Here is a 19543-nt window from a genome sequence, read left to right on the forward strand (position 1 = left end):
GATGAAAAAACCCCTAGGTCCTCTCCAGTGCTCCACTCCTTCAGGAAAAGTCTGCTTGCCCAATACCTCAGAGGGTTTGCCTGGGACCTGACTCAGAGCCTTTCATATACCACAAATCCCATGGAGTCCCTTCTCCGTTCATAAGGAAAGAGTTCAGCTTTGCCACAGACCTGCTGTTGCTTTACACCTCTTTTACCCCTCCCTTCTCTCATCTTGCCTGCTTTGACTAAAAGGTCTTTGGGGGCAGGTCAAGCCCTCAACATATGTTTGCAGGCAATCTGGTGCAAACAGGATTCTGATCCGGAAGCCTGAAGTGTTTTTATAACATGAGTCAAGTGATCTTTAAGTCCAGTTTCTCAAAAGTAGGAGCCACAGCTGTGACCCTTTGGCTAACGGGACACTTTCTTGCCTTACACTCCTCGCCCCAAGGTGGGACAGTGCCACTGGCCCTGATGGTAAGATGTCCCCCAAGGACCAGGGTGGTTTTGCACTCCCTTGCACTCAGCAGCTTCATTGCTTGTTGGTGATGAACAGAACAAAACTGCACAGTAATAGTGCAACCCCCTGCCCCCCTTCACCATTGAAAGCTGGAGGCCTTTGTGCATTAAACGTGCCTGGTTTCAGTCCCCAGCCACATTTTCCACAGTGTCAGTGGTAGCCGGCTGGGCCATTTATTTTAGGAAACAAATAGCTGTATCGTTTGCACACGCCCTTATAGGCAGACACAGGCTTGCCACTTGCATTCTTCAAAAGAAGGGGAGGCAAGATGAAGAGCTCTTTGTTGCTGTGCGTGGCCTTGGCCGTCTCCTTGGGGTTCGTCCTTGTGGCAGGTAGGTGAGAAATGAAGAGCATGGAAAAGTGTGCTTAAGGTATCAGTGACAGGTTTTTCGTAATCGGCCGTTAATAATTCTAACTGTCAAAAATCAAACCTCAAAGCCTGCTCAAGTAGTCATGCTTCAGTGGTGCTTAGACACCTCAGTGTCTTTCTGCACCATAGAGCTGTGTGTTTTTAATTGCTGCCTTGAGGCTAATAAACTGATGACTAGCTGCAAATTGAAGACTTTATGATTAGTGATTTTTGATCAGGTTTCTGAAGCAACAAACCGCAAATATGCACGCTTGCTTTTCTGCAGTGCTAGGAAGCTTGCAAGACTCTTACCTGCTAGATTTAAAGGGTTCTGAAACCTTCCTGGTAATCCTGTCATATGGCTACAGCCAACTTATTTCGATTAAACTGTAGTTTGTTGAGTAACTCCACTGAATTTCTTGAAGACTTTTGATTTAGACCGAGATCAGACTGCCATCCCAGCACACCCCTCAGTGTGGTTCGCAGGTAATAGGTACAGACTATACTAATGCCAGATGACAGTCTAAAGTCATCCTGGTTCGCATGGTGGATCTGGTCTGCAGGATTAAATCCGTGCTGAAGGATAACCATGCCAACAGCATGGACAAGAGCATCCCTGCATTTCCTCCAACTCTTGGGAAACGGGGTCTTCTTGCCTACCCGGGGAGGTCCATGGAAAGCACTGCTTCCTATGAAAAGTGCCCAGCTGTATAATCCACTAGCTGAAAAGGCAGAAGACATTGAGAAATACTGTGTCAGCTCAACACAGAGCCCAGTCTGGTTTTCCCCATCCATACACATGGCTTGAGATACATATATGTACATATGTAAACAGCTTAGAGGGAAAGTAAAATCTGGGTTACATGCAGCTACAGGAGTGCTGTTTGTACTCTCTATGTTGAAAGTAATGTATTTTTTATTTAATTAAGCCTTATCCTACTTTATTAAAGTAACCACTTGCACCTGCAGCATAGCTTGAACAGGTATTTTTGGAATGCATTTGCTTTACAGCTGGATTTTGTTGGGCTTCACAGCGTATTACAGGACAACCCAATATTGGACGGTGAGAAATTTTGTCAAAATAATCTCTATGTGAGTGTTTAGGAGGGAGGGAACACCACGTTGCAGTAAATCATGGACCAGAATATCCAACCTGCAGACATGTAAAGGGCATTAGGAAATTTTCTGTTTAACTACTTTCTCCCCAAAGGGACTTTACTAGGTGATACATGGAAGTATTGCTGATAAAACTATTTTTTTGAGCTTTATAATTGTATTTTTAAAAAGTATATGGAGTACTTGTAACTTTTATGGTTACTGAGGCCAAGAGTATTACACAAGGAATTATATCAGACTGTATTTTTAGAGTACAGTCAAAAAAACCCTGCATATTCATAAAAGAGTATGTTAATATAGTTTTAGAAGATGAATTAAAGCCTGCTCCCAAAGTTTTTGGGGTGAATACCAAAGCCAATACGATCCGACTTGAATATTGGCTTTGGACTAAGGGCTTAGAAAGAATTGCACTCACCATTATGTAGAATACAGTGACAGACACCAGAGGAAAGCCTATGTGAAGAACAAGAAGCCTTAGACTTTCTATAAGACGAAAGAAAGGCCAAGACTCAAGGAGGCAGAGACTAAAGAGGCTTTTCTAGTAAACTTCTGCTTCAGAAGGAAACATTCGTGTTGAGTGACGAGCTGACAGAGAAGCAGCATGCAGAGCAACAGAGATTGGAATAAGGGGTACAAAGAGACAAGCACAATTAAACTCCAAATAATGACCATCTCCAGGTGTCAGATATGGTTATGTGTTTCTGCCTTAGCAGGGCACACTGCAGTCGAAGTATGACTGGACTTACACTCTACGTGCATGTTTTGCAGTGGCATTTGTACAGCTGGCCAGCGTGCTGGATGCTATACAGAGAAATGCTAAAAGCCAGCCCTTACTCTAAAGGGCTCGATGGACATATGCTGCAGAAGGATAAAGAAAACCAGGACAGCTGTAGAAAGGGCAACGTCTACATGCCTGTAGTGGCTTGCTCCACTGCCCAAAGCAACGGAGCAAAGTAATTTCCTCCTTGATAGAGAAAATCCACAGTGAATCTTCTTCAGAAGTTATTCTGCTGCCAGTTGTCACAGAAATAGCATTTGTAACCAGCGGGTGAATTGTAGGGTCACTCTGAGGCATGATTTGACAGTTTTGGTGCCTTTTTCACAGTTATGGGGCCTGTAAGGATCTCAGAAAGCAACCCAGTGGAATGGAAGCAGAATAAACCATCATATTGTAGGGGCAGGAAGGAAGCTCTAAGAAACCTTAGGTAGAAAACCTGGAAGGCTATTACATTGTATAGACTAGGCATGTGGGGGCTCTGCCAATCAATACTGCAGAGGATCTGTCCTTGTTTGGTCTTGCAGACAGATTCACGTGACAGTTAAGCTGCTGACAATATGGGCTAACAATCAGAAAACTTGCAGTCCAACTCTGAGTCCATGTGCTGCTCCTCGATCCCAGCTTTGCTGTTGCTCCCACAGGCTTTGAGCACTATCCCTTTCACCCTACAGCCACAGGGTCTGCTGTTCATAAAACCCAGCAGCTTCGGACAGGGAGATTAAGAAAAAAACAGCCATAAGCTTATGCAATATGTGTGTCTGCTTCCTTACTGATCCATGCTTTGATAACTCAAAGAAAAGCAGCTGTTAGGACCAAATCTTTGAAGTCAAAGTGACTCTGAAATCCTCCATAGACACGATGAACACAGATGTTTTCAGCCTGTTTCTTCTCCATGGTTAAACAAAGGGACAAGCAGAGTAGGCAAGTCCCCAGAACTGAGGTCCATCTGAGCCCAATATAAATGATCCCCATCTTAGGAAAATCACTGGTTTTGGTACTTCTAAGCAGGCTGAAGATGCTGCAGGAACAGCGATGCTGCAAAGTGATGGCTATGAACTTGGATTTTAGCAGCATTTAGAAATAGAGAGGCATGTAAAGACAACCAGTTATGAAGGTTATGACTGCATGCATATAAAAGCAAGGCTGGCTTGCTATGAGTGAGGAGACCAGAGGTTCAGGGTTGGGGAAAACCAGCTAGCAAAGAACAAGCTATTTCAAATCCATCTGCTTGCACAGTAAGAAGGCATCACATGCCACCATGAACATTCAAAAAACCTCTGGGTGATAGATGGGATGTTTGACCCTGTTTTGACTGAGTTTCATGTTGAATAGCATGATAAAAGTGCAGGAGACATACCCAAGCTGGTTCTTCTCTATTTGAGTAAGAAAATCAGGTCTGGAGTTTTCCCTGCAAACCACAAACATTGTGAGGGCTGCTTGCCTTGCACTGCCAGGTCAGTGGGCTACCCTTTTGCTGGCTTCTGTAGTTCTTTTTGGCATCTGTTCACTTGGGGACCTGAAGGACAACATACCACTCAAGGAAAACTGACACACCTGCCACGCTGGCAAGGTCAGAGACATTTATTTGGAGGCCAGACCCAAACTAGGGTTTGGACTGCTAGAATAGTTCTAGTGCATGACAGAGGAATTGGGTAACCTCCCCTGATGGGGCAAAAGCAGCACTGCAGCTGCCAGGTATAGCTCAAGGCTTGCAAAAGGATTTGCTTCCTGTTTCATGAGAAACCTCTGTGTGTTTGCCTCTCACCAGCCAGCCACAGTGTCCAGGTTCATAATTTTCTCCTTCCCAGTCCCATCACCCCAAGTACAGAAGTGTACTGTAGACTGAGTAGGGAAGACAGCTGAACTCATCTGTGCCAAGAGGCTCATTAGTACCTGTTGAAACCCGGACTTTCATCAATCAAGATTTCCCAGTTGTACATTTCTGGCATTCTCATCACTTGGCTTTCTGCTGGAGCAGAGCAGGTTTCAAGGTTTTTCTTCCTGACCCTGAGATTGCATATCCTGTGCTTGCAGGTTATTCATGGGACTCAGAGGACAAGGAGCATGTGCTGGTCAATAACAAGTGTCAGTGTGTAACAGTGACCTCAAAGTTCGTCCCCTCCAAAGAAAATCCTGATGAAGAAATCCTGGAGAGAAACATACGCATCCTGTAAGTGGCAGACAATATCACATGGAGATGGTGAGCAGGAGATGAAGTGTTACGGGAGTTCCCTTTTCTTCACATTGTTTCCAATGTCCTGGCATTGATCAAGTGCACTGTTTTTCCCATGGGCTTTCTATGACATCCTGGAATATTTCCTTTTGCTTTGTGTTTTTTCTAACTCACATGAACCTATCTGGCATTTGACCCTTCAGATACAAGAAGCATCTCCATGTTCTAAGTGGTGCAGTAGTAACTTTACAAAATAGGCTAGGGAAGTAGAGTGTAACATGTCTACAGCTGATCTAATTTGGAACCAAATTGGGCCCGTGACACTGGACTCGTTTACCAACCTGATAGCAAGCCTGCTATTTTTGTAGGCTGAGAAAACTAGTTAATGCCTAAACTATCAGAAAAAGTTAATTGTGTAAGGCAGATCTCAGTTCGAGAGGAGGTTTTTGTCCTTTTTATTCACACATACCTTACAGAAGTGTGTGCCCCTTGGAAACATGGACGAAGTTCAGGCACAGAGCTGCAGGTGTCCTGGTAGAGCTCACAACAGGACAAGCACTAATTAAACATCTCTATGCCCTGCAAGTGTTAGGCATCTGTCAGCTTAGAGATTAAAAAAAAAAGGTTTATCAGCACAGTCACCTTGAAAGTGGCACTGCTGCAGTCCTCTCAGCGAGGCTTGTTGCCTTTGAGGGCACAGAAAGGCTGAAATCTGCTGGTCCTGGTCTTTGCTATGGAGAAGGGTCAGAACAGAAATAACCTGAAGAACAAGATGAGAGTTGAGAATTGTTCACAGCATAGTCCCCTGTTTAACAAGCAGTTTTCATGAGAGTGAGTCTCTTCCCTCCTTTGCAGAGTCCCCCTGAAGGCTCGAGAGAACATCTCTGACCCCACATCCCCACTCAGAACCACTTTTGTCTACCGCATGACTGATCTGTAAGTAATTTTATGTACTAAATTCATTTTACTGTTTACTAAGTTCATTTGCTAAGAGTTAAACTCCCCCGCAGCATTGCCCACAGCAGCTCAAAAACATGCTTGAAGGCCGGTAGAGAAGGTGAGGCAGGGTCACAGGAACATTTTCCCCATGGAGCCTAGATTTCATATTCTGTTGCAAGCCAAGAAATTGTTATCTCCATGCTTAATTCACACAAGGTTTCATACTTACAGAGAATGTTTCATCTGACCCCAATCATCTTCAGTGTCTTAAATGTCAGCAGATTACACGTTGCCCACTTAACCCTCCCTTTTAAGTACCAGTTTTTGCAAATAGCAGTTTGATAACACTAAAAGCATCTGGCTGGGAGTTCCCATGCAAAGCCTTGAAAGGCCACAGTACTCTTCTAGCTACATCTGCAGGTCAGCAAGGAAGATTTGGGTTTCATCAGGGGCATTTTTTCATCACAACTCAACACTTACTGTGTTATCCATCTCTTCCAGCTGCAAAAAATGCGATCCCGTAGAAATTGAGCTGGGCGGTGAGACATACCAGGCCCAGCAAAGCACCTCCTGCAGCGAATTTGAAACCTGCTATACCTACAACCGGGACAAGTGCTACACCACAACCTTCCCATACCTCTACCATGGGGAGACGAAAAATGTTAAAGCAGTTCTGACGCCGGCATCCTGCTACGCCGATTAGCTCAATCCACTGCTGTACTAATAATGCCTTGTCACACTCAGTGTTCCTAGCAAAAATACATGTATAGCACCTGTAGTAACTGGATGACAGTGTCCAAGATATCAGCTCCCAGAGTAATGCTAACTTGCCTCTTCATATTGTTTTCAACATCAGACTAGTGCCATCTCCCAAGAGCAGCTACTGGTTGTCATAGTCTCTGTTCTCATATGCCCAGCACACATCTTCAATGCCGCCATTATTATACTTCTCAGACATTATCACCACATAGACCGGATCCTCAGCAGATATAAATCAATAATTCCCTTGAAGTCAAGGGAACTACACCAATTTATAACACTGGGGAACCTATCTTTCTGACAGTCTTCCATTGGTCTTCATCTGAGCAAGGCTCCCACGGACATCAGCAGGAATGTCCATGTACTTCCCTTCCTGCGCAATCTAAAGTAAACCTTTGTACAACCTTTATAAAAGACTCTTTAATTACATTAGCAGAATTTGCGCCATTATTAGAAGGCTGTTGTACAGTTGTGTTTGAGAGAAAAGATGAGGGATGAGACCAAGAATTCAGATTTCAAAGTTACTTTAAAACAGGGCATTCTAGACTCTCCTAGCACTTTGACAGTTGCAAGCTTCTAGTTTCACGTACATTTAGAGAAGATCAAAAGATGCCACTACCCTGAAGTGCTTTGCAAAGTTGCCAGGACCTCAGCTGTGCCAGGAATAGTAAACTCTTCTAGAACTTTTTAGGTATTTCACCTTCCACATGTATGTACTGATATTGCAGCCTTCTTCCAACCCTGCTCCCAGTTCAATTGATAAAAATCAAGTTGGCTCTTTCTTGTTCCTCACTTTGCATTTAAAGCTTCAAGAAATTCTATGAAGGTGACTCAATTGCTAGGGCAGGACCCTAGCTATGGATTCATTCCTCCTTTCACACCAGTAGACTTTTCCTTCATACAAGAAACCCTCACCAAATGAAGGAGCTGATTCTGTATTGCACCTCAGATTTAAATGCATTATACTTGCTGTTGCCCATAGAGACATCATGTATATGAGTGCATAAGGTGTCCAGCATTACATTTAGGATGGCTGGTATGTTCCTCACTGTTGTCAGAAGTTGATTGTAAAGCCTTAGGCTGTTCTGAAAAGTTCTTATCTGGCTTCACACATAATTGGAATAGTAAACCAGCAGAAATGTTATTCCCATAATTGTAGCTTTGTTAGTGAAACATTAAATAAACTTTTTTCTGCAGCAGTCTGTGTGTTATATTCCGGTTCAGTAAGAACTTTTAAGCATATTCTTTCCTCCTTCACAGTGACGTAAGAAGCTCTCCCTAAATAACTACTGATACCTACAGACAAAGCCTCCTGAAATACTGGGATAGAAATGTTATGATGCACTTGCAGAAACTATGACAGATTGAGGCTGAACTGGTTTATGATTCAAGGCCCTGTGAGTCAGTGCAGGATCGGAGTTTAAAAATTCAAACATCACCTAAGTCACTCTTGAAATTGCAATCTGCAGATCAGATTTTTACCTCACTGCTGAAAAAAGTGCCTTTAAGACAGGTACGTCTAGTGCTCGTCATTCATGTGCAAGGTGTCTGTCCTAAAGGAAAAACGGTCTTGTGGGGGCCAAATTTTGAAGATCAAAAGACTAAAGAGACTGAGACAAATTATTCCAATGTTACATCAGAGTTATGGAAAATGAACTCATTTTTTTCCCTCCTTCATGCAAAAAGATAGCCAGTTCAAAGAAAGGCAAAATGCAAAGGGAGGCAAAGAGACTCCTGCCACGTACTAACACAGCTATAGGTATTTCAGTGGTTAGGTACTCAAAGCTAGTAGGTCATGGTGAGGCTGCATTTCATGTCCTAACACAGCTTTTCAGGTTACAGCCACAGGAACCTGTCAGTCCTTGGGGCCCTGCCTCTACTCTGGAAATGTGCGCCTAAACATGAGGTTTCCACATTTGCCTGTACATCCTGTTGTAGAGACAACAGGAGATTCTCCCGTTTACTCACAACAGGACTTGGAATCACCCTGCAGCACATCTTGGGAGTCCAGCAATGCCAGCCAGCACAACAGTCTGCTCATGAGAGGCATTCATGGAAAAGGAAATCAAAGCGCAGAACCTCATCCAAGCAGCTGTGAACAAGTACCTGCTTAGATGATCTTGGGCAGAGCAAACAGCCACTGGGAAACAACAAAAAGTGTTCAAACTCCCCGTGTGCTATTCAGCTTTATAATAAAGCAGAATTCATTCCCCCCATCTTTTCTGAGAGAGAAGCCTAAACTGATAGCCCTGCCCACCCCTTGGTACTGGGTTGTGTTAGCTAGGTTTTAAATAACTCAAAGCAACACAGCAAATTAAATCAGGCTCTGAATCCTTACCTGAAAGATCAGGACAGTAAAATAGGAGCAAGTGAGGTCTGCTTATGCCTGAGAGCATACTGGGGAGAGTCTGGGACCTTCTAGCCAGGGGAAGAGGTGCTGATGGACGAGAAGTTTGCCTTGCTGGGGGTTGTCTTAGATTAGATGTGCTGAAAAACATGTCCTGCTTTGAAAGATCATGTTTCTCAGACTGTGCGGCCACTACTTTGAAGTGGGAGGTTTTGGCACGTCCCGATGTTGGGGATAAAAATGCCTCCCTTGGTGTGAACTCTGTTTCGTTAAGTGACTATGGCATGACAAGGCTTCTCACTTGGGTTTGCAATACTTTCCTACCAGCTGCATCATTTTCTTCACAGGTAAGGTTGGTTCTTTAGCTGAATTTAATGTTTTTTGAATAGTTTGTCTTAGTGCATGTAAGATAAATTTATTTTGTCTCAGAGTTGTAGGAATACATTTCTATTTTATCTTCTCACAGACTACCTCTAGACTTCTCAGGTGTGTCCTTACTTAAATACTGTTCTGTTGCTTATGCAGCATTGAGTTAGAGGGATTTCTCACTAGCTTTTTTTTGAAGTCCTTTTTAAAGCATGGAAATTTATCCTCATAATCCTATTTCTAGTTTGACCAAAAAGTTTAATCAGCAGCAGAAAATACAGCCCATATCAAAGCTGAGCAAAACAAATCCTACAGCTCAAAGACATTGCTTTACAGTAGGGAATTCAGCAAAGCAAGCAGGTTATGACCATAACCAACCAGGCAAAGCTGCAGGTTAACTCAAAGGGCTATGGTACAGCTCAGTTGCTATGCTGTAAAGGCTTCAGCTGTCTTTATTAGATATTATTTGTGCAGTAATAGACAACAGGCTATGATTTTTAGTGGCCTCGCTATATTAAGCCTGCTTTTGTCAGCACAGGGCTTGTCCATAGTGGGATCTTTCTGCAGAAGAGTAGTGCTTTGTACACTCAAGTGGAAGGTTTCATTTTTTCAGTAGGTGTATAGATTGCAGCCTGTTATGCCTTAGAGAATTCAGAGATCACTCACATTCTCTAAAGCAGTAAGCACAATGTGGATGGTTAAAAAACAGTAAATTGTTTGTGGACCAGGATGTTTGGCTAAGCCAGATTGTTACAGTACAAGACATCATCAGCGCCTTCTAGCCAAGCCCAAGCACTGCTAAGCTAGCCAGGTGGTTTGTACCTGGAAGTTGGTAGTCCAAATCCAATCTTCAACTATCTGGCCATTTCAGAAGTAGCTCAAAACTATCCTTATGTTTATTGTAATGTAAGAACAGTCTTTTAGGAGCAGCTTGGCTACTAGCTTCTATTAATTTTTAGGGAATTTAGAAATCTGAATTCATTCATGATCATGAAAGAACCTTCTCTTATTTTGTTGTATGTCTTTAAACACTTTCTTGCAAGCTTTGGATGTCTCCTCTGGAGCCCTACTATCGTTTCCCCCAGCCAGCATTTTCAGAAGGAACTGAAATAAAATATGAAACACAAACATGATTAACAGCCTCAAATGACAGCAATAGAGTGATTGAACAAAAAGGTAAAAGTATGCCACAAGAAGGGGACAAAAATCTAGTGCACGTATTGCTCAGTTGCAGCGATTGCTTATGATGTGAGATCAAACTCAGTCAGGTCCCTGCTTGGGCATTCAGATGTTGAAACCTGTTTTGCACCCACAGTTAACACGTAGCCCTGGCTTCTGCACACACTGATGGCACCTAAGAATGTCAGCCATGTAAAAGCTATGCGAGTCCCAAGTGTACATCAAAACCTGTTCACTTGTTCCCAGGATGGTACTTTGTACTGGTCCTTGACACTAAGGCTGAACAGGGGGACCCCAGCACCACTTTCAAGACCCCCTGCTCAGCTGAGTCCCAGCTGCCTTCTGAAGCCCCACATTTGCAATTGTGCCAGCTTCTGCCCTCCAAAAGCTCCAACTCATAGAAGAGAAAAACTGGAAGTCCCCGATCTATGTGGTTTTACAACCAGGACCTTGGGACAACACAGCAATAGCCACAAGCACATCAACATGGGGACACAGACAACACCCTCAGCAGATTCTATGACTCACCTGAGGCTTTCTGTAGCCCTTTCTTTCCAGGAATTCCTTAAAAGTCTGTGTGCTGTAGAGCTGTGTGACTTCCATCTCCTGAATTAATTTCCACAGTAGATTAAAATAAAATATTAAAATTTCATTTTTATGTACGGGTTCTACATGCCAAAAGAAACCATGCAGTATATATCTGTCCAGCTCTTACAAACACTTATCAACCAATAAATACTTTAACTACTAACAGCTCTAACTAGTTCAGATTTCATTTTTTCTTTTCAAATAAATGAGGTTGCTTCAAGAATGTGAAATTATTTTTTGCAAATTATAACATCCTGTAATCTGATGTCCTGTGATACACAAAGTCGTTTCCCCCAGCATCTTTGGTAAGGAAGGCAGGAAGAGGTATTCTTCATTATCCAAGTAAGCACATCTACCCTTGATAATCTCAGTCTATTCCCAGGAGGAGCTGGACCAAATGAGGTGGATTATCATTCAGCTGCAAACTTTGCCTTTATCTTTAGGCAGCGTTAACAGAACAGTAACCTTTGCCTTCGTGTTCTTCTCAGCTTAGCTGTTCCCAAGCATCCTCTCTGCAAAACTTACTCCTTTGTCTTACAGATGGTGTTTCTTCATAAAACAGGAGTGACACTTCTCATTCAGCTCAACTCAGCACATTCAGCTTTCTGTCATATGCAGCTCCTCAGTTTTATCTTTGGAAGGACTGCCCTCTAGAGCATGGACAGTGTCTTCCCCTTTTATTCTGTAGTAAGTGTGATGATAGACTAGTTTTTTTCTATAAAGAGGAAACTAAACCTACTTGTAAGTAAACCCAGCAATTGAAGAACCTGCCTGCTCTGCAAACTCCTCCTAATAACACCTTGTACCACAGCTGAATCCAGCACCTTTGTCAAGGTAAGTATTGCAGTAAAACAAAACCGAGATAAAAACACCCTAAAACATTGAGGTGCCAATTGCATATGAATGCATTTTGGCCACATATGATACCAAGAGCATTAAAGGAACTAGATTTACAACAGTTACTTCAACCAAGTCTTGACTTGTGCTTATTTGCCTTCTAGAGCTGTTGTCCACATGAAGGTGCCATGCAGCCACAGTCTAATGCAAGTGAATGAGCCTGTTGGAACCATGGTTATCTCAGCTTGGATAACATGTTTGTTCCTTGTCTATTTGTGGCTGTCAGGCACAATACAGTGCCCAGAGACATTCCCATCAGAAAATAATCTCTTACAGCTATGTCATGAAAGAATGATACAACTTTTTTTTTACATTCGCAGTACCTTTTCAGACCTGTCCTTCACATTTCCAAGGTAATTGATTGTTACCTCTGGAGCTTTTAATGGTTCGCTTACTTTCTGTCTTCTCCACGTTTTGGGATCCAGATACCATGCTCCATATCTGATCTTCTCCCTTTTTGTTTGGGAAGGGACCTGCAAAAACCACCACTGCAGTGTTCTTTCATCAGGTTGGCATTTGTCCCTCATGCCACAGGCAGTACAGACTCTGTCGCAGAGCCTGAATACCATCTCTGAAGGCTCTGCCAGGCTCTGCCCACAACAATATAAAGGTGATAGCTGATGAGAATGTCCGACTAACAGTCTTTTTCCTGCAAAGGCAAACAGTATTAAAAGCTACTTCTGGGAATCACTACCCTCAAGTCATCTGACCATCTTTTTTTTTTTTAAATGTTTTTTGTGAGACCCTGGGAAGGAAGTCTGTGACGTTCATATATTGGGAGTCAGAGGCTGAATAAATGTTTTTCTGTTTCAAAATTTAATTTCTGAACATGGAAAAAACCTAGTTACAGGGTTGGAGAAATGCAGACTTTCAGTTAAGCCAGAACTGGCCCAATTTCACCCTCTTACCTAAAATCCTCCAGCAAATATTTTCCCTAAAATCCTCCTCCAGTTTTGACCTCAGCTATATATAGTCTTTGATTATGTATTCAATCATTAAACAAAGACACAGCAAGAAAAGCAGGTAAGGGGAAAAGTAGGGACTGGAAGGTCATTGCCCTGTGCTTCAGCTTCTTTTAGTTGTTGACACCTCCACTAGTGTCCCGGCTCTCCTACATCAGTGCCACAAATACACTCAGGACTGAGGACTTCATGAAGCTCCAGCTGTAACATCTAACAAACCATATCTTGAGATGGGTCAGACATGATGTCCTTCACCTAATCCAAAGCTCGCACAATATTCAACCATGTTTTTCTGTTGATTTCACTAGCTTTGGGTACAAGGAAAACTGAGAATCCTCTACAGTTTGACCAGCACAAAGACTTCATGGTTGAGCCCTAATACTCTCTGGTGTCATTCACCCATTTTACTGCTCTACTGCATGTAAAAATTAACCATTATTGAATGTTTAATTTTTCAACTGCATTCTGAATCCTTAAGATGCAATTAGAGAGAAATATCAAATGCTCCCTGGAAGAAACAGGCTCTTCTCATCTCCAGTGGGCATCCTCTCCCACAAACCATCCAAAACAATTAGACATTTGCAAACATAAATGTGGGCTTTTACCTTAACCTGGCAGGGCAGGGTCCTTAGGTGATGAGAATTCGTGACAGCTAACGGGAGAGATGAAATCTTCTGGCCCTTTGCCTGCTCTGCTTGCACATTGTTGAATTTCAGAGCATGGTAGGGTGAAGGGACAGTGGCCTCCCTTTCACTGCTGGTGTTGAGCAAGGTTATGAGGGCATCTTCATCAATATTGCAGTTCCCCCCTCCCTGGAACAACAATCCCAGGACAGTCTCAGAGTGGGGAAGAAAGCAACATCTCATTTCTTGCATAATTTCCTCCAGCCTTCCAATCTATAGTACTACTAAGTTCAGCCTCACAGTTTCAGCTGATCTACAGGTATGCTTGAATTAGCATCATCACAGTGATGAGGCAAGCGCAAAGTCAGATTGGAACCAACACACGAATTGGTGTATTAATTTCGGATAAAAGGGGACTGCTCCAAGGTAAGGTACTACAATAATTTGGACATGGATGCCTTCCCTGGAAAAAAAAACCCAAAACTTTCTAAAGCAAACTTACTTAGCAGTATTTCTGTATAATGATACTTATTCCTTGCTTTACGTTTTAGTGGGCTGAGCCCTATTAGTCACAACAGGACATGAGAGCCAAGAGTCAAAGAAGTCATCTTGGTTTTGACCTTGGCTCTCACATTCACACATTTTCACTTCTTCAGTCTAAAGATATTTAGCCCAACTGAAGTAATTAGGTTTCTAGAATCAAAGAGAGCAGGTGGTGGCGGTTTTGTTTTACTTACCAAAGACATAACCCAGTCACAAAAATGCTTGATTTCTCGCTTTACATGTTCTTCAGAGGGAAGAAAGTCAGTCAGCCTTGCCTCCTTTTGTCTTGCTGCAGCCTTCTTGGAATGTTGTGTACGTGGGGTTTTGCCTTGAGACTCCTTGCCACTGCAGGTATTAACACAATACAATCTGAAACACCCTTTGATTAGCTGCAGCGATAGCTGTCACCACACAGTCTGTGTTAGACAACAGCCTAAAGCTGGATCCTGTGTTTGCACATATGCCTTTGGATCACCAGTGGTGCAGTTTACCACCCACATGGCATGATTTTTGCAAGGAATAGTTGAGCAATTTGAACCAGGTGTGAAGACCACCTTCACATACAGAAGAAAGAGCTGCACCTGCTATATCGAACAGCACAGTCCCAAGGTTTGTGTGCAAGGCTTGAAATAACCTGCCACCTTCAAAACAGAAAACCCTAAAACATTGAAACTCAGAGCTGTATGTGTCCATCACTATGCCTTTCTGTCATTATTTAAAGTGCTTAGGGAAGAATAAAGTGACACCGCTTATTTTGCCGTAGCTAATTCAGCCTGTAAAACTAACCACCAGTGAGGCTGCGTCGTCGTGTTTTTGTATCACTCAGAACTAATCCTGACTATTCTCTGAACAGGTGGTGGGATATCTATTAATTTATCAGTATCATTTAGGAAGGCAAAGGAACCTATCTTGTAATGAAAATGTCTTCCATGACAGTTTGATGTAAATTTTATTTAAGTGCTTAAATTCCTTTTTCCACTCATCACAGAGAAGGGGGCATTCAGAGCCATTTGTGTTGCTGTCTGCATCTTGTCTTGTACTCACTGCACTCGTGTCTTGGAAGCTGTTACTTTGCTTTGCGTGTCCTCCACATGAGCCAGCACCTCCTGAAGGGGTTGGTTCTCCTGTTCATAGTCACTGTAGCCAGCCTTGCTCTTCAAAATCATTTGACGATCCAAGACACCAGCATCCTCTCTCAAGTGCTGCAAGTCAAGCAAAAAGATAGTCTGTGCTCAAAATTAACCTCATTGGAAGAAGTTTGCTTGGGGGCTGTCTGAAGGACTGCCCAACATGCAAGCCTCCTCAGGTCTACTAGCAGTTAAGGCAGTGCATAGCCCAGGAGCCTCAACTCATAGACCTTTTTCAAAAATCTTTAAAGCATTAACTGCAACTCAGGCTGCTTGCTAGATCTGTGAATCATGCTGAAATTCTAGTCTCTGCCATCTTCTATGGCAATCTGCTATACCACATATGAAGTTTTCCTTCAGCTACTTTGAAGTTTCCTTCCTTTCAGTACAATCCCTCATTTCATAATCCCATCACCCCAGTAACAGCAGCTTGGGATCAGGGAAAGCTATGCTATTGCCTGGTCTCAGAACAGAGACCCAATTCCCTTTTCTGAATACTAAGGCTTCTCGCAACAAACCAATCCATCATTTTATTGCATCCAAGCCCTAGGTGAGTATCCTTAGACAGGGCTAAACAATGCTGGCTAAGGTGCTTCACCCAGGGGTCCCCATCTTCTATAGCATGAAGCCTGTCTCTCCCAAAAGTCTGCCAGCTCTCCCCTGTTCCTATTGAGAGGTACCAGAAGCAAAAAGCTTAATTTTGCCCTGTATTTGGTCACTGTCCTCCATCTGCAACGTCCAAATAAGAACCTTCTGGAAGTTCCCAGCCGCACAAAAGACAAGGACCTGCTAGCTTTTGCTTGCATGAAGCAGAGGAAGTTGAAGAACTGGAGACTCGGAAAAGAGCAATGATTCTGTAAACAGGCTGAGAAATACAGGTAATGCGATATACTCTGCTACCTTGGGCATATCCCTAATTTACCCATTCTGTTTAGATTTCCTTCCTGCTCTATAATGTCTATTTGCATCAACGCCTGTTGATAGCTTAGCAGATAACGCATTTTCTGTATTCTGTTGATGGCAGGCACTAGATTCCTCAGTTAGCCCATTCGTAATACTGTTCCACAATTAACTTGCTGACAATTTCAACCTACCATCTAAGTTTAAGTTACCTTTAATATTATTTACCTTGTTTATTGTTTGGAAAGAAAGACAAGCTGCTGGGTTTTTTTTTTTTTTATTGACAATAGTAGCTGCATGCTAGGTTAGCTTCCTGTTCCAACTCTGCAAATAAACAGTGTTTAACCAGGATTACAAAATCATTACCTTTGGGTAGATACTTTTTTCCAAGCGTGGGTAGAGCACTAAGGGATGCTGGTTCAGACAGCACTCTATCTGTGCAACGTAATCTCTCCTGGCTTGCTGCAGCAGGCTGAGCTTGGAAAGAGTGACCTGCGTTTTGGCACACTTCATTTTCTTCTACGAAGCTGTGGATTAAGATTTCGGTGTGCTGTTTTGAAGGGTAATTGAGACAGGCTGCTTTCTACCATACACAATCATGTTATCCGATGAAGGAGGAAAGACATCTCTGAAGTCATCTAGATCTTTTTTCAGGAATATTCAGTGCTGACCATTAAGGGAGTCCGAGAACCTCAGTCTGCTTTCTCGAAAGTGCTTAGAAAACATTTTCTCCCTTCTGTAAGCAAATTACATTAAGCAGAGCTCTTAAAGGCTGTATTCTAATGAAAAGTCTGGAGTACATTTAGAGTGCAAGTGGATATTCAGCTCCAAGCATGTTTACCCACACTGGTCAGCAGTTTGCTTCTAATCAGCTTTTGAGAAAAGCTTATAAAACACTGACTTAATTCATATGAAAGACACTCACCAAAACCCGGCATTTCCAGCTCACATAAATACTGGCATTCCAAAAGTTTGTTTTTAAGTAAAAATTTGATAATGTTATAGAGCTTCTGTTTCAAGACTTATTTATTTTACACACGTATATTGCTTCAATGCCAAAAATATTTTAAAGCTTCAAGATTGCCAGCATTCCTCACAAATGCCTCATTTCAGTTGACCACAACTTTTCCAGCTTTCAGCCACTCCACATTTCATTTGTGGCCTACATAATTAGTTTAATGTTTCAAGCAAAACAGCTTTGGCAGTTTCAGAGAATGACTTAAGAGTTGACAGCTGAGCCAACCTCCATTTTCCAGACCTTGCAGATAGTGTCCAACCTGCTGCTTCCAAGATCTTTGATCTGTAGGGATTAAATCTGGGACAAGAAAGTAGTGACTTAATACTGCCTTCACCAGAAAAATATTGTCTATACTGTGGGAAGGCAAAGACTCTGCTACAAAGTTAATGGTGAAAAACAAGACAGGTATCACTAAACCCCAGCCGTCCTGCATTTTGCACATACAATGTATTGATGGAGAAAAGCATGCGTTGATCCTACTTTAGGCTTTAGTATTTCATGATAAATATATTCTCACCCTAGTTTTCTCTGTTGCACTTATTCATTGGATGCTAGCAGGGCATTTCTTTTTTCTGCAAAGTCATTCAGCAGCTGGGAAGTCTGTCTATTTACAGGAAGGGCTGAAATGCTGCTACGAAGCCATGCACAAGCTAGTTTAGATTCCTCTCTAGTGATATGAAGCCAGCTCCAGAGATTTTCAGCTGCACAGCACAGGTGGGTAGTTCTTGACAGATGCTCCAGGTCCAAGTGCTAAGCAGAGCCTCCAAACCCTGCTACAGAATATGCCTCCACAGCAGCAGCCAGGCCTAGGAAGGGCAGTGCATGTGTTGCCTTTTCCTCTGTGTACATTTATGTCAAAGTAGCACCACCCCAGACACTGCAGAGATATCTCATCAGGATTTTATCTGTTTGCATACAAACATGAGCTAATACTCAGTCCTAATGGCCGCTACAGCCCTGACAATTGCATGGTCCTTGCTGCATCTCCTGAGGCACATACAAAGGTCCTGAATACACAGCACAAGTTCCTGCATACCCAGGTAAACTCTATGGCTCCTCGTCTGCAAGACTGTTACATCCCCACTCTTCTCATTTTTAAATGACTTTACAGTCACAAATACCTTTTACTCGGCAGACCCCCACTTCTTAATATCTCCTCCAGAGCCTGGATCAGCTGCCTGACTTGAGACACAAAGACCAAACAAACTCAAAAAGTCTCCTGTTGCTTAAGCCCAGCCTGCCCATGTTCTAATGTGCTGTTACTCACACTTGGCTTGTTCTCACATCCACAGAATTCACTTCTGCCTCGATTTTGTGGTTTAAGCTGTACATGGTACTACCAGGTCAGACTGCTCACTGTGCTTCTGTAGTCTTTTTTACCTCTATTGCCTTAAATGATGAAATGGCAACTGACAGATATTTTAAATTGCTACTATCAGTGCCTTAGCAATACAGTCTTTGCTTGCTAAAGCAAAACAAAAATGAATAGCCCAAGAAGTTTGCTTTAGAGATGATCAGTGTACTTGCAATATCAAATATTACAATGTCAGTACTTGCAATATCACACATTTTATGCAGAGTTACTCAGGAATTGCTTAATCCAGAGGAAAAATATGTTCTAAGAAGATATTATTAAGAACTGTAAACAGATAAGTACATACCTGATATTTTACAGCTCTGACTGTGAAGATACCTCAGAGGAAAAATATCTTATTCTGCATTAACTGATGTACAGAAAGTTACCTCCATGGCACTCTGCAAGAAAATTTCCAGTAAATCTGAAAAATCTGCAAGAAAATCTGCAGAAGCTAACACTTCGGCAGTGTTGCTTCATACAAGGAAGGCACTAGTTTTAAGCCCCTACTGGCATAATACACTAGGCATGTTTACAGTTGGTTGTTGTGGAAACCAGAATCACAACTCATTATCTGCCTAGAGGAAAGGCTTTCTTCACACGCAGAAACATGTAGAGAACCCCTGGGGACTGTAGAGAGAAATATCGGAATTAAAGCAGAATTTTATTTTGCCACAACATACATCCTTATCTTTTCAACATCAGCACTTGTTTTTGACTGAACAATCAAAGTCTTTGTTGCTGCTGAAAGACAGTGCAATACACTGTTCCATGTGCCTTTACTAAGTACTCTAACATTGCTCTCCAAGAAAAATAAGAAGCAAACATGGGTCAGGTCTGGTATTACCTCAACTTCTTGTGGGTTTGAACGGTGACACACACTGGTAGATGAATACAAAAGGAATGAGTTGGGACAATTAGAGTACACTGGAGTAGCTCTCCTTAGCAGCTTGTGGAATACATTCTGCTAACTCCTCATCCTATTCTCATTGCACTGGCTAAGTGTATTGGATAACTTGTGGACACA

General features: G+C 42.5%; 2 protein-coding genes across 2 annotated transcripts; one reads left to right on the top strand and one right to left on the bottom strand.

The window, feature by feature from the left end:
- The first annotated feature begins 684 nt into the window (after positions 1–684).
- JCHAIN (joining chain of multimeric IgA and IgM) lies at positions 685–7806 on the top strand. Its single transcript, XM_009935480.2, has 4 exons — positions 685–830; positions 4776–4911; positions 5770–5850; positions 6355–7806. Exons 1-4 carry the CDS (start codon positions 767–769, stop codon positions 6554–6556), a joined length of 483 nt encoding a protein of 160 aa, XP_009933782.2. The 5' UTR covers positions 685–766; the 3' UTR covers positions 6557–7806.
- Positions 7807–12623: 4817 nt separating this feature from the next.
- FAM47E (family with sequence similarity 47 member E) lies at positions 12624–16657 on the bottom strand. The gene is made up of 5 exons (XM_075422087.1): positions 16511–16657; positions 15162–15319; positions 14312–14462; positions 13557–13763; positions 12624–12638 (listed from the first exon to the last, which is right to left on the bottom strand). The coding sequence occupies exons 1-5, from the start codon at positions 16655–16657 to the stop codon at positions 12624–12626; spliced, it is 678 nt and encodes a 225-aa protein (XP_075278202.1).
- Between the last annotated feature and the right edge of the window lie 2886 nt (positions 16658–19543).

This window comes from Opisthocomus hoazin, chromosome 5 (genome assembly GCF_030867145.1).
Source record: "Opisthocomus hoazin isolate bOpiHoa1 chromosome 5, bOpiHoa1.hap1, whole genome shotgun sequence".
Classification (NCBI taxonomy): domain Eukaryota; kingdom Metazoa; phylum Chordata; class Aves; order Opisthocomiformes; family Opisthocomidae; genus Opisthocomus; species Opisthocomus hoazin.